Consider the following 14,150-nt stretch of genomic DNA (forward strand, 5'->3'; position numbering starts at 1 on the left):
CTACAGTGATGCAAAGGGCCCGAGGCTCCAGCCACGGCTGCTTTTAAATGGATGGGCCCTGGGGCAACAACCCCTTTTGCTCCCCTCTTCGCTAATGCTAAGCAAAATGGAAGGGCAGGAGCACTTGGAGTAACGCAGCTCTTGGCGGGGGGTGGAGAAGAGATCAGCGCCGAGGAAGGGGTTGTGGGTAGGTGTGGGGTAGCCCAGCAAGGGCTTGTGAGCAGTGACTGGGTCCCGGGAGGGGGGGCGCGGATGTGTACTCCACGGGACACAGCACACTCCCCTTTCCCTCTTTGCTGTCCCTGCGCCCCGCTTGGGGAGGGGGAACCAAACCCACTGCGCGGCGGCTAGTGTCCATGCCCCGCGCCCGCCGGGAACATGAAGACGGCAGAGAGCTTTCGATTCCAAACCAAAATGGCTTCCAGGAGGCCCTACCGTAGTGGGGTGCATCCCGCGCCCTTCCTTGTTTGCGCATGCGCGGGTTGCCTGGCCTCGCCGCTGCCGCCATTTTGTACGTGGCCTGTGGCGCCAGGGTAGAAGGAGGGTTGGGACATGCTGCGGGGCAGCGCTGAGAGGGAGCCGGCAACGAGGGAAGAGGCTTCTGCCTCCGCCTCCTATTCGGGCCGTTGTTCGTCCTCGTCCGGCCCGGAGCAGCTGCCCCGCTACCACTTCGGGTTGCTGCGAACTCCCCTGAGCACGGCGGGCAGCGCTGGTGGCTTCTCGGGCGGTGGAGCGGGGCCGACCAATCCCCGGCCAGGGGCCGACTCCCTGGGCAGCGGCCTCACGCCGGGGCTGTTGCCTACGACAGCAGGAGGTGGGGAGCAGCAGTCGGGGCAGGCCGAACCTGCACACGCACCCGCCTGCTCTGCCGGGCCCCTGGATGGGCTCTGAGCAAGCCTAGAGCCCTGGCGGGCCATTAGCCCGCTCTCCCGCCCTGCCCACTGAGGAGCGGGGCCCTCTCCGGGCCACCGGCCAGGCCAGCTGCTGCCCCATGGAAAGCGGAACGGGAATCTGCGACCACGCCTGTAACGAAAAGTGGGGCGGTGTGATACAATGTTAAACATAGAAATACAAAAAAGTTCCTCTCTAAAACCAAACATTTCCCCACATTTTTTAAACTGACTTCACAGTTTACTTTAAATTACCTGAGATGGTTTTGAGGGGGTGTAAGGAGGTGTTAATAATATCAGGTAATGTTCTCAGCTGATCCAAGCAATCCTGTTTCTTTACAAGAAGTAGCTTCATCATTTTAACAGTCTGGTCTATACCTGCTTTTTGTACTGGTATCACTATTTTAATTAAAGGTGTAACTTTTTAATTAAAATAGTTACTCTGGTACAATCTCTAGTATAGACACTGTTACACCAGTATAATAGTGCCTTATCCCAGTAGTCTGTGTCTAGACTGGCAAGTTTTTGCGCAAGAGGGCCAGTGTAGACAGCTGAAAACTGTTGCGCAAAAAAGCCCCGATGGTGATCCGAACTTTCTTGCGCAAAATCGCATCTAGATTGGCACGGATGCTTTTCCTCAAAAAGTGCTTTTGCGCAAAAGCGTCCATGCCAATCTAGACACTCTTTTCCGCAAGTGCTTTTAACAGAAAAACTTTTCCGTTAAAAGCATTTGCGGAAAATCATGCCAGTCTAGATGTAGCCATAGCGTTTTAATCTGATTCCCTTAGAGCAGTGGTCCCCCCCTGCGGGCACTATGGTGCCATGGCGGCCACCGGCGTATTTATGTGCACCTGCGTAGTGACCAGGGCTGGCCCTAGCCATTCTTGCACCCCGGCTGCCTGGTGCATGCGCGGCGCCTGGCAGTCCCAAAAGGTTGGGGACCACTGCCTTAGGGAATTACATTTTATACCAGTGTATCTGTATCCATACTAGGAATGATGCTTCTATTTTAACTATGCCAGTATAGTTAAAGTGGTACAGTTTTGTACAGATAAGCTCTTAGATCCTGTTCCTACAAGCCCTAACTTGATGGGTCAAAAAGGTGTGGTTTCAGTTGTATTAGCTCAATAGATCTTAACATGATTGAAAAGCCCTTTTAATTATTTAAAAATGCAGTTTTGTTAAGCTGCATCCAGCTAACAGTTGAAAACCATACTCTTTTTGGCCATCAAGACAGGGTCATTAAAGCCATGATAAAAAATTGATTGATGGTACAAGTTTTGGTCCTTGAGACTGAACAAGGGTGGAGTCCACCACCTGTGCTGAGCCCCCATGCCTCACAGTTGATTACTTTTGTTTGTTACGCTCTCTAGCCCGGGGTGGGCAATAAGGAGCTCATGGGCTAGGCATGATTCGCCAGAGTTAGTACCTGGCGGGCTGCTGGACACTCTATTTACTTGTGCATCCACAAGTATGGTCACTTGCAGCTCTTGTTGGCTGCAGATCGCGGTTCTCAGCTAACGGGTGCTGTGGGAAGAGGGGTCCTTGTCTGCGACACTTCTCTCAACTTCCATTGGTTGGGAACGGGTGATCTGTGGCCAACAGGAGCTGCAAGTGGCCATACCTGCAGGTGAATAGGTAAATAAAGTGTCCGGTGGCCTACCAGGGGCTAACCATGGTGAACTACATCTGGCCTGCTAGTTGCTTATTGTCCATAGTAAAGCTTGGAGTACTCCATATTCTGGATCATATGAGACTCTACAATATGGGTTTGGATTTAGAGCCACCCAAGCTGCATTTTGCGTTGAGTACTGACAATTGAATATGTAGCAGCATTCAGGTGTTCACTAGAGGCAGGACCCCATTACAATACAGGTGGGGAAGAGGATAATAGTGTGTATCATTAGATCAGAGGTATATGGTCACCATCTATATTTAATTTAGTAAAAAAATCAACACCTAAAATCTGTTTCAGACACCTTATGTATTTTCCTATATGTGGAATATAAATGTTGAGTTGGTTTGTGTAGAGGTGTAGAAGCCCATAATACAGTTTGCTCAACTATTGTCTAAACTTCCTCTGGTCTCAGTTTTGTGCAGGATTATATACCTAGATTAGGACATAAGGGTCAAAGATTATATAATATAAATTATTGACAGTCATATAGAGTACTTCAAGCTTTTGCCACTGGTACTTAGCTGGGCATCTTTCCCTTAGGTGGTTGTTTTCTTTTTATTAGTAGGAAAATAACTAATGTACTGCTGTGTGTAAGTGTTATGTTTTTTAAACTCAGTCCTAGTTTGTATTAATAATACTGTGGGTGCCATTTAAAAAAAATCAATTGTCATTGTACAGCAATTGGTATATTGTAGGAACAACTGCTTAAAAGAAACATGGTTACTTTAGGGAGTACAAAGGACTAGTGAATGTCAAGTCCTTTAATGGTATTTCAGTCACAGTATTTTGTGACCAAGGTTTTTGTTACATAAATGTGTTGATGTATACTGCATTTTTGTGCCAACCATATGGAGATCATTTCAGGAAATATATTAGGCATTTAACAATTTCTTAGTGCAATCTCGGTGACCAGTGCACCATATTTTCATAAAATATTAGAATATACAATGCTTTATTTTACAGGCTTTATTATGGTAATACTATTTTTTAAAGCATCTAATATGGACTTTGGATTCATCTTGCTTTATTTAACGCAAGATGGATAAAAAATGTAAATAACATTTCAGATAGATAGATTTTTGCTTTTCTATACATTTATGCATTTATCTCAAGAGAACAGTTTTAAAATCAGATAAACATCTTAAATAAACACAGATGACCTGGTCTACATTGTAAAGTTAGGTGAATCTAACCACATCACTGTGGTCTGTGAAAATTTTACACCATATGTGATGTGGTTAAGCTGACCTAAGCTCTGGTGTTACTTTTGCCTGGTCAATGGAACTATTATTTTGTCAGTGTAGCTACCACTTCTTCAAGAGGTGGATTTCCTACTGCAACCAAAAAACCCCTTTCATTGCTACAGCAAGTGTCTGTGTAGGATTTGTATTTTCTGTAATGTTTCTAGTATACTCAAATGGGACACATTCTGAGCTAAATCACCATAATAGAATTTAAAGTGCAGATCCATCTTAAAATGCATCAGTAAAATAGAAATTCTGGGAAACATACAAGTTCTTAAATTTTAAATTGCATTATTTTGAGCTGAGGCAGAAGAAGATAATTCTCACTGAATGAGTTTTTGAATATGGTTCTTTCTCTTCGGTTTTATTACCATTTAGTTTAAAATATGTGTTCAATATTAGGCAAATAAATTTTCTTTATGACTCTCTTCAGACTTGGGAATTTCCACAAGCTCTTAGTACAACTTCAGATATTAGTGAAATTGACAGGCAACTGCAGGTAGAAAATCTGACAAATAGAGTAGTTTCTTTTATAGACCTAGAAATTCCTCAAATATGAAATTATTCATTGTACCTGGCTTTTTATCACATAATATTAGTATAACATCCTAAGCAAGGAATTTGCTGTCACTATAAAGTAATGACATTAAGGAAAAATTATCATATCAGTATGAGTTGGCTTTCAGAATATAATCTTACTGAAGTTCACTTTTTTATGCTTAGATTATATAAATATTAATATCAATACAGCAAAGCTCTTTTGTTTGTTCTGACTGGATATATTAACCTTTCTCCATTAAGTTGTCGTAATGGCCTTTTAACTATTTTTCCTTCTTTGTATTGCTTTTCAAACAAAACGGTTCATGTCTGATTTTGTTATTTTATGGTGTTTGTGTAACTTAGCAATGCAATCTATGTATTATGTTTTCAAAATATGCTCTTCATTTTTTTTCATAGATTCATACTTTGGGGACAAGAGTTCTTATGCAGAAAATGTTAGCACAGTGAATTTTACAAGCTCTTCTTCTGCAAGAGGACTAAATAGTGCCTGGGTGGGAAAAACTCCTCTCTCATCTAGTAGATCAGGTTGTAGAAGCAGGACCCCTCTCATGGGATACTCAGGTAAAGTTGACATTTTAAAATCAGTAGCCTCTTTTTTTTTAAAGTATTTTAACAATTTAATGTTTTATAGTAATATACTTAACATTAACTTTAATGTTAATGTATTTTGGGGGTATTATGTTATATTGGATACCTGGAATTGATGGATATGTACATAATTTTTTTTTAAATTTCTAAGGTACATTTTCTTCCTTGCATTCTTCTGTAAATAATTGATATAGTTTGAACTCAAATATTCTCTCAAATTATCCAGTTTTGGTGTGTCTGGACATGCTGGTGCCTCTGTGGTATGCTTCTTTACTAAGGTGTAACTTCACCTAAATTTGTGCTCCATTTTTTAATCTTGTCTGTCAGCAGCAAAATCAGCTTTGTCCCCATTACTTTGAGGAAGAGTAATTATTAGCTGTGCTCAGTGCTTTTTTTGTTAAAAAAAAAAAAGTGCCAATACTCCGGGGGAAAAGTTGTTGAACTCTGACTGGAAGTGCCGGTGCTGCGTACCAAGCAGTACCATCACAAAAAAAGCACTGGCTGTGCTAGTGCAAAGTTCTCACCCATGTTTTAATAAGCCCCAGTGTATGTATTGTTAGAGCATCCATTCTGATATCATATTGTACAAGTGATCACTTTGAAAGCTTTTGGTGTCAGTTTTGTGCAAGTTATGTTGTGAGCTCCTTTGCTCTTGAAAAAGAAGAGTTATTTAGAGGAGCATTTTTAGAAATGGAAACTTCACAACATGAAGAAGAAAGCCAGACTGAACAGCAACATCTACACCCTGAGCAGATGCAAGAAATGAAACATAATCTCTAGAGAACTCACCCCACCAACCATTGCCCTGTGAATCCCGTTGCCCCACATCCAGACTCCTAACCACCTGCCCTGGATCTCCCTGCAGAATCCCATTCCCGCTGCACCAGGAATCCCTCATTGAGCCCCTCTACAGAGCTGCCCACGCTTAGATTGTACCACACCCTCTCAACCCCTCCAGGATTTCTCTACACTAAGCCCCTCTACACTTGGATCCTTCTGGGCAGAGCCTGCTTGTCCCATACCTGGATTGGGAGCCATTCTAGACCTGCACGTGAGACCCTTTCTCTTTTGCTTGCTATCTTGGTGCACCTGGCATGGAGAGACAAGTAGGAGCGGTTTGAGGTTGACTGCGGCAGCTGGCGCCCCAGGCGGAACGCGCAATCGGCGCCCCTGCCTGCAGGGCCGTCAGTGGACTGACATCATTGGCCAGCGCCCTGGGTGCCCTGTGACATCATCCTCAAGTGCCCCGGGCAGCGGCGCCCTAGGCGGCGGCCAAGTCCATCTACAGCCACAGGTCTCCCTTGGGGACAAATCCACGAAGTCCAGGTCCTAGAGAAGTGAGGGGGGGGATTGATTTCCCATCTCCATGTAACCATGTTCCCCACTGCCATTTTGGAACACCCACATTACTTATTGATACATAAGGTGAATTTTAAAATATTATGCTCAGAATTTTTATTTTTTAGTGAGCAACATTTTAAAAGTAATTCTTCAGCATTCCAGTCTTGCAGATGCATTATGGGAGATGCATTTTGTAGGCTCCAGAAAAATGTGGCCTGTTCTATATTGTGAGGAAGCAGTATTACAGGGCATCTCCACTATAAGTCACCCTGGTATACATTTGTTTCGCAGTGGTGTCATTGACGCTTGTGGGAACTCTTCCATTTTAACTCCCCCATTCCCCGCTCTTCTGTCGCGCAAAAAAAGAGATCAATTTGTGCAAACAGAAGTCAGCTGTGGGAAAAAAGTTCCCCACTTTACATCATTTTGCTATATGTCCATTTTTTTTTAACGTATCTTGGACATATAGTGGGGATGCCCTGTAGCTATTTGGGGGAAAATGTGCTTGTGAAAAATAGAGAGAGAGCAGTGTCGGAAAGGAGAAGTCAGCAAACAGCTCAGGAAAGATAGACTTGATAAATAAGCAAGAAAGATATGGACAATATTTTTCTTTTTTATATATTGAGCTAAGTTCAAGAGAAATAGTGGATTAGATTTTTTGTAGTTAAATATCTTATTTTTTAAATGAATATGTTTACATTGTTTTGGGATGTACATAGAATTTATAGGTGTTGTGTTGGTAAGTGAAAAATACTAGCAGAATGGCTGTGCTTTTGTGAGAAGATACCATTTTTGTGATGTATGATTAGGGCTCCATTTCTGTTACAGAGGTCATGGACGTAACTGGTTCTGTGACTTTCTGTAACCTCCATGACTTCTACAGCAGCTAGTGTGGTTCATTCCAGGGCTGCCCAAAGCAGCTGGTTCCAGGGCCAGCTGTGCAGGTAGCTCCAAGGACCGCCACATCAACTGCTGCTTGGGTGGCCTACAGGTGTGGTTCCCAGGCAGGAGGCTGGAGCAGACACTGCTTGGGTGTCTCCCAGCAGTGATCTCGGGGGGGGAGGGCCCTGGAAGCAGTCCCAGGCCAGGTGGACGGAGCAGTTGCTGCTTAGGCAGCCCATGATAGATTGTGCCACCTTAGTGCCCCTCCCCCAGCAGCATCCCCACCCCTTACCACTGCCCTGGTATTTTAATAAAAGTTATGGTCAGGTCACAGCCATAACTAAATCATATCCGTACGTATGACTAGATGCTTTTGGTAGAATCTATCTGTTTCAGCCCAAATGCCTGCATGTTGCTTGTTTTTGCCTAATCTTCAAGCATTGGTTTTAAGTGAAAAGAATGCAAATTGTCCTGTATACAGTTTAAGCTCAAACTTTTGGTTATGACTTTGGAAATTTTATCAGATGCTGGGGATAGTTATGAAATAGCTTTTGTTATCCTCAGTGCCCTATAATTGCCAGCCTCAATAGACAGCATAGAATTAAAGGGATCCTATTAGAAAAATGATCTGTTTTCTCTCAATCTGTATCAAGATTGTATCACTTGGTTTCTCCAATTTTGGATCATAGATCTTAGCTCATTGGAGCAGAGGAAACAATGAGAAGTAAAAAGAGATCTTGATCCCAGGCAAAGATAGTCTATTCCAGGTGCATAAATGTTTATGTTTATCTCTCCAGCATTTTCAAATTTTCTGCTTGCTTCTGATATGTGGTGGCTTCCTTTGTTTGTGTGGACTGTTTCTTTCTGGTTCATGGCATTGGAACAAGTTACTGAGATACATAGTAGAGGGCACTGCAAAGTTATTTTATAGTTCCCAGAAATATAGAACTTTAGTTTTCCAGGAAGATTGCTCTATGTCTTGTTTTGTCTTCACATTTAATGAAAGAAATAGAATAGTTTGCATTTTTGTCATCAAGTGAACCTAAAATGGAATAGAATATAAAGAGAATGTATTCTACCAGAAAAAAAAGTACATCCACTTGATATTAGTTTAAGGAAATAAATTGAAAAGTGGCCAGCAATGGGCCCCAGGAAAGTGCTGTGTTTGAACGCCCTCATAAATAATGCATAGTATCAGTCAAAACAGGGTTAAGTCTCTCAGAAACATTATTAAATGATAAGTTTTAGAACCTAAAATTGTGCACAGAAAAATTAGGAAAACAAAGCACTTGAAAAAGAGGCATTACTTCTGAAATGAGGAAAAATGACATAATAGCACATGGGCACTTCATAATTAAAAGCATGCAGTTAAACTACAAGTTGAACTACAAGTTGAACTTCCCAAATCTGGAACTCTCTGGTCCAGCAACATCCGTCATCTGGAAGGATACACAATGAATGTTGCCGGATAAGACATCCTGGAGGCGAGGCGCACGAGTCAGCTGGGAGCAGTGTTCCCTCTAATATTTTCTATCCTTGGATGAGCTGAATTTTCATTTGGGCGGGTTGGAATTTCTTATGTGCAACACCAATATTAAGGTAGCATGTGAATGTTTACCGCCAATGAAAACAAAACGCATGCGCACGCATCCTACCTGGATGAGGGGACACCAGGAGGGCAGTTTGGGTGGAGCCTCAGGAGACAAAGGGGCCTCAAATTTTGATATTTTTCTACCAAGTCATTTCCATTTATTATATACCTTGCCAGTTACACACACAACCAAAGAAGCTATATATACCTTCAAAAATTGATTTAAATCATTGTGGGACTTCACTAATTTTTGGTCACATCCAAGTTTTCATGTGCATGACTGGAGCCTGGAGTAGCTTCTGTGATTAGTGGTTCTGCGTTATGAAATGCTGTTTACAGTCTTTGCATAATTTAGAGGTTTTGAAAGTCGTAATTAATTTAATTACTGTGAAGTGATTTTGCTTGGTCTGAGGGTGAGTTTAATCTTCCAATTAGATGTTTATCTCTGCATAAGAGATTTTCGTATTCCTGTTTTTTCTTATGTGTTTTCGTATACAACAAACATATCAGGCCCAGTTGTAAGCTACCTTTTTGTCCAGTTTTAGATTCACCTTTAAAGGTTTTCTTGTGATGATAAACTCTTAATTCTAGTTGTTTAATAAACTTTATTATCTAATCTGGCAATCGCCCCAAGTTCATATTCATAATAACGCACCAGTTATTAAGAGGAATTTTAATAACGGGAACGTGTTAGCAGAAGAAATTTCAAGACTTTGAAATAAGTCTATAAGAGCTGTAGTAAATAATACCCCCAAACCGTTATTATATAATATTAATTGTGAAGTATATACAATTGAAATTTTACATAACCAATAGCCCTTAGCAAATTAATTTATTGTGTGTCAGAACCCCTTAATAAAAATGAAGCAAAGATTTGAAAGTGGTGCAAGTAAGAAATGAAAAAAACAACAGCATGCAGGAGCAGTTAAGAGTTTAAAGCCAATAACATCATTTCTCGTAGAAGAGACGCCTCAGCCATTAGACATTGTCCATACCGACTGTGATACTTCCACTTCTGAGAATGAAAGCTTTGTACTCAAAATGAGGAGGTCATTAATCAAGACACAGAAATGCCAACAGTAGCGATAGATGCAGAATCTACGCTCAATTTAGAGACTGTGCAGGCAGAAAATGAAGACCTTGGAGATGCTGTGCAGCAAGAGAAAGAACTTAGGACTAGCACAGGACACAGTGTAACAACAGTGATATCAGAACCTGATATTGGACTCTTGAGAAGAACAATGTCGCTGAAATGCACTCATTTCTCAAAGTGAGTTGCTTTCAGATTCTAAGCAATATACCAAAAGATGCCAAAAATCTAGCTTTTTCTACTCGTCCGCTAACAAAAACTCTTCCAAATGAAAAGATCTACACAAGAGAACAGCTCTGCTGGAGCATGGAAAAGTAGGCTCTGTACTGTGTACCCTGTTTCATTTTTAACAGTAATACTTCAAATGGATCAGTACTGTCTGATCCATCTGGTTGGAGCATCAGTAGAGGTTGGAGGAAGTTAAAGGCCGAATACCTGCATGTGAAACTTCGGTATTGCATAAAGATAACTATGTTACATGGAAATCAGCTAGTAGAGCAGCATTAACTGACAGTTCAACTGAAAACTTACTCCTGAGAGAAATAAATACAGAAACTGATCGCTGGGAAAAACTCCTTGATCACAAAATGAATGTCATTCTTTTTCTTTCTGAACAGGGATTGACTTTGGTTCTAGTCAGTGTATCGGTGACCCTACAAACGAAAAACTTTCTTGGTGTATGTGACAGGGCGCCTGCCCTGCCCTGGGCCTTTAAGCCCAAGGCTCAGGCCTTGAGCCTTAGGGTGGCTGGAAGAACCCAGCTGAAGCGGTTAGGCTAATGAGAGCCCAGCTGTCAGAGATCCAGAGAAGCCCGGGTGGCTAGGCGAGCCCAGCTGTCAGCTATAAAGGGAGGAGCACAGTTTGCTAGGGGAGGGCCAGTGGAGGGCTGCCGGGAGAGGAAGCAGGAGCTCCTTGGAGGGAGACAAGCTGGGGATGACCAGCAAAGGCTGGAGGAGGGCCAGCCAAGACTTCCCCTGGCTAGGGGCTGGGGACAAAGCATGAGCATGAGGCCGACTAGGTGAGCAGAGCCGTTGAGACAAATGCCTATGATGAGCAACCCATACAGACTGTAACTTGCCCTGAGAGGGGCTATATGAGTACAGTCGGGGCACTGAGGCACAGTGGGGGCGTGCACCCCCTGACAGTGTACTTGAACTTCTTAGCAAGTATGACCCACTTTTATTAGGCCTTTTTAATCATGTTTGTGAATCACAAGAGAGCGGAAAACACATTCAAGTCCATTATCTAATTACCAGAATACAAAATGAGTTTATTGAGCTGTGAGAGACATTTGTGCAAACAACAATTCTTGAAGGTAGCAGTCCTCGAAAGGGGGAAATTCTGAAGCAGCAACTGCTTGTTTCCCTTCACGGAATGTTGGTCAGCACAAATTGATGGTGTTAAACTAGTTGCATAGCAGTTGGACTGTGTGTGAAAGGCTTTAAGTGAGCTTTAATCTCTTACTCTCAAAGCACAGGCTTGCACTGAGCTTAGGTCATTTCAGAAATATACGTCCAAATTTGAATGATTTTTAATGTCGTCCATGTGGATGAGGCTGCTAAAAGTGATTCATGTGACTAATCTCATAATTGAAGCCCGCAATGCTACATTAGATGTTGAGAGGGAAAACACTGAACGACTTCTTAAGGATATTAAAAAGATTGGTAATCCATGGGATGCAGTCCTCTGAGTTCAAATCAGTAGCACAGAGTATTGACACTTTATCTGAGTTTTCCATCCATCGCAGCCTAACCTGTCAATCTGATGCAGAAAGGCACTATGGAGTCAATTTTTTTTTGTTATTATTGACTTAATCAAATCTGGTCTTACACGTCAGTTTCAGTCACTGCAACAAATTTGTACCCTTTTTGGATTCCTTTGGGAGAACTAAGTGATGAAGATCTGTATTCAGTGGCTGAACGGTTTCAGCAAAGGTATGACGCCATTTCAAGAGATTTCTCTGACGAGAATTCTGAAACGTGTACATTCTACCAACTTTACATTGGGCTTTAAGCCAAAACAACTGCTTCAAGAAATATTCGATCTCGGTCTGTTTACTGTATTTCCTAATATCACAATTGCATTAAGTATTTGTGTCATTCTCCCTGCATCTGTGGCTTCAGGTGAATGCACATTCAATGTGTTAAGACAAGTAAAGAGCTATCATTGTTCTACAATGGGGATACGTCTAAACTACATGGCTCCGTCGACGGAGCCATGTAGATTTGTTTGTTCAGCAAAGGGAAATGAAGCCGCGATTTAAATAATCGCGGCTTCATTTACATTTAAATGGCTGCCCCGCTCTGCCGATCAGCTGTTTGTCGGCAGATCGGAGCAGTCTGGACGCTCCCCTGCCGACATGAAAGCCCTTTATCAACCTCCCCGGTAAACCTCATCCTACCAGCTGTTTGTCGGCTCAGCGCTGCAGCCATTTAAATTTAAATGAAGCCGCAATTATTTAAATCGCGGCTTAATTTCCCTTTGCCGATCAGCGTAATCTACATGGCTCCGTCGATGGAGCCATGTAGTTTAGACACACCCTGGGACAAGAGCATTTTTTATGGGCTTGCAGTGCTTAACATTAACAATGATGTTGTACATAAATGAGATTTTTCTTCAATTATAAACGAGTTTGCACACAACAAAGCCAGAAAAACAATCCTAAAATGAAGAGTTTTGCTTGCAGTGGACACTCACAATTTAAGTTACTTTTAAAATATATATGCTGTTGGTATAATGACTTAATTGTTAATAAATAAATGTCTCCAGTGTTCATTTTCACATATTATTCTGTTTTTAGGATTACCCTGTAGGTAAGAAGTTAGATATTTCAGGGGCCTGAGGCTGGGGCTGGGGCCTCTAAACTCTACACTCTGTCATTCTCTGAGAGGGCCTGTATATATGTAACAAAACGCAAAGAGTAGAAGCCCCAGAACAAATTAACACATGGTTTTCAGGTTTGTAGACAAATGCATGTTTCAAAGAACTTGCAAATAAGGTTTCATCCTACAAATCAACTAGCATCACAGCTAGTACTTGCTACTTATGACTCATAAGAGCTAGATTTCTACTACATGGCAAAGATCTAGCCTTAATGCAATACAATAAGCCATGCATTAATTAGTAATACATGATTTTAAAAAAATCATTAAGATCGGAGTTTTAGATATTTGCAATGCTCCAAAAAATTGTGTTAAAATAATGTTTTTCTTTCTTACTTTTCTTTATCTATGTAAACTTTGTTTGAAATGTAATGATGCAAATGTACTCTTAGGGCCCCCCTATGTGCAGCCTACCTTCCTCCCCCTCCTGCTCAGCCAGGGAGGACCCCAAACAAACTGCCCCTTGCTTCCACCTCACTGCACAGATGTCAGTACCCACCTACTCCATGTTTTCCCCACCCACTTGTGTGCAATCTGCTCCTCCCATCCCAGGTGGGGATGAGATAAAGTCCTGATCAAACTATATACACACCTCCCCCATCTCACAACACAAACTCCCCCGTGCCTACACCTCACCCCAATCCCAGCACCCTCCCAGTCCTCCTTTCCTCCAGCTACTCCAAGTAGTCAGTCCGTATCTTCCCCTTTCCAGGGGGCTTGAGAGTGCTGTGCTTCTTCCTTTCTTTCTCCTTATGCAGATGGGACTTTCCAAGCTCCCCTCTCCTCTGATCTCCCCTCATCCAGTTAATTAATTACTTACTTCTAGCCTCCCTCTTTCACCTCCCCCCCTTTATTCTCTCCTTATCTACCTTTACTGCTTTGGGAGTTGCTCAGTTTCAAGCAGGCAGCTACTTTTGTTTAGCTGCTTGCTCAGTGAGAGGATATCCCGCTCTCTGCCTGCGGAGCTCAGGAAACAGCTGTGCCATTTACAAGGAACCTTGGCAGGGAGTCCCATGGATTCAGGGAAGCCCCAACTGGGCTGGTGGATGTTTGGTCCTATGGTGGGTGGGAGTCCAGCCCTGGGGAGCCCCAGACGGGGTAGCTCCTGTGGTGACTGAAAGGAATCGCTAGCCCTGTCTGGGAATCCTGGTGGCAGAAGATGATGCTTGGTATAGTATAATTTATGAATTGAAGTTTGTCGTCCAAACGTGCATCCATTCATTTCTTTTTAAAGATATATTTTGGCAACAAGGACTCAAGGCTATGTATTTATAGCGAGACTCGAACAGGGAGACAACTGGAGATCACAAAAACTAAAGAAAGACCCCAGATATCAGACTCATTCCAATAATATGAAGATCATTGATCAATAATCTTTCTGTTCTGATGAGAAGGCTGTCTTG

General features: G+C 42.5%; 1 protein-coding gene across 1 annotated transcript in view; it reads left to right on the forward strand.

Annotated features, from left to right (window-relative positions):
- Positions 1 to 215: 215 nt before the first annotated feature.
- MSH4 (mutS homolog 4) overlaps positions 216 to 14,150 on the forward strand; it is a 116,282-nt gene continuing 102,347 nt past the window's right edge. Inside the window, exons 1-2 of the mRNA XM_075936277.2 lie at positions 216 to 814; positions 4,770 to 4,934. Of these exons, the coding sequence (XP_075792392.2) occupies positions 553 to 814; positions 4,770 to 4,934 (427 nt within the window). The 5' untranslated portion in view covers positions 216 to 552. The remainder of the gene's footprint in view (positions 815 to 4,769; positions 4,935 to 14,150) is intronic.

This window comes from Pelodiscus sinensis, chromosome 9, assembly GCF_052426305.1.
Source record: "Pelodiscus sinensis isolate ZL-2025 chromosome 9, ASM5242630v1, whole genome shotgun sequence".
Lineage (NCBI taxonomy): Eukaryota > Metazoa > Chordata > Testudines > Trionychidae > Pelodiscus > Pelodiscus sinensis.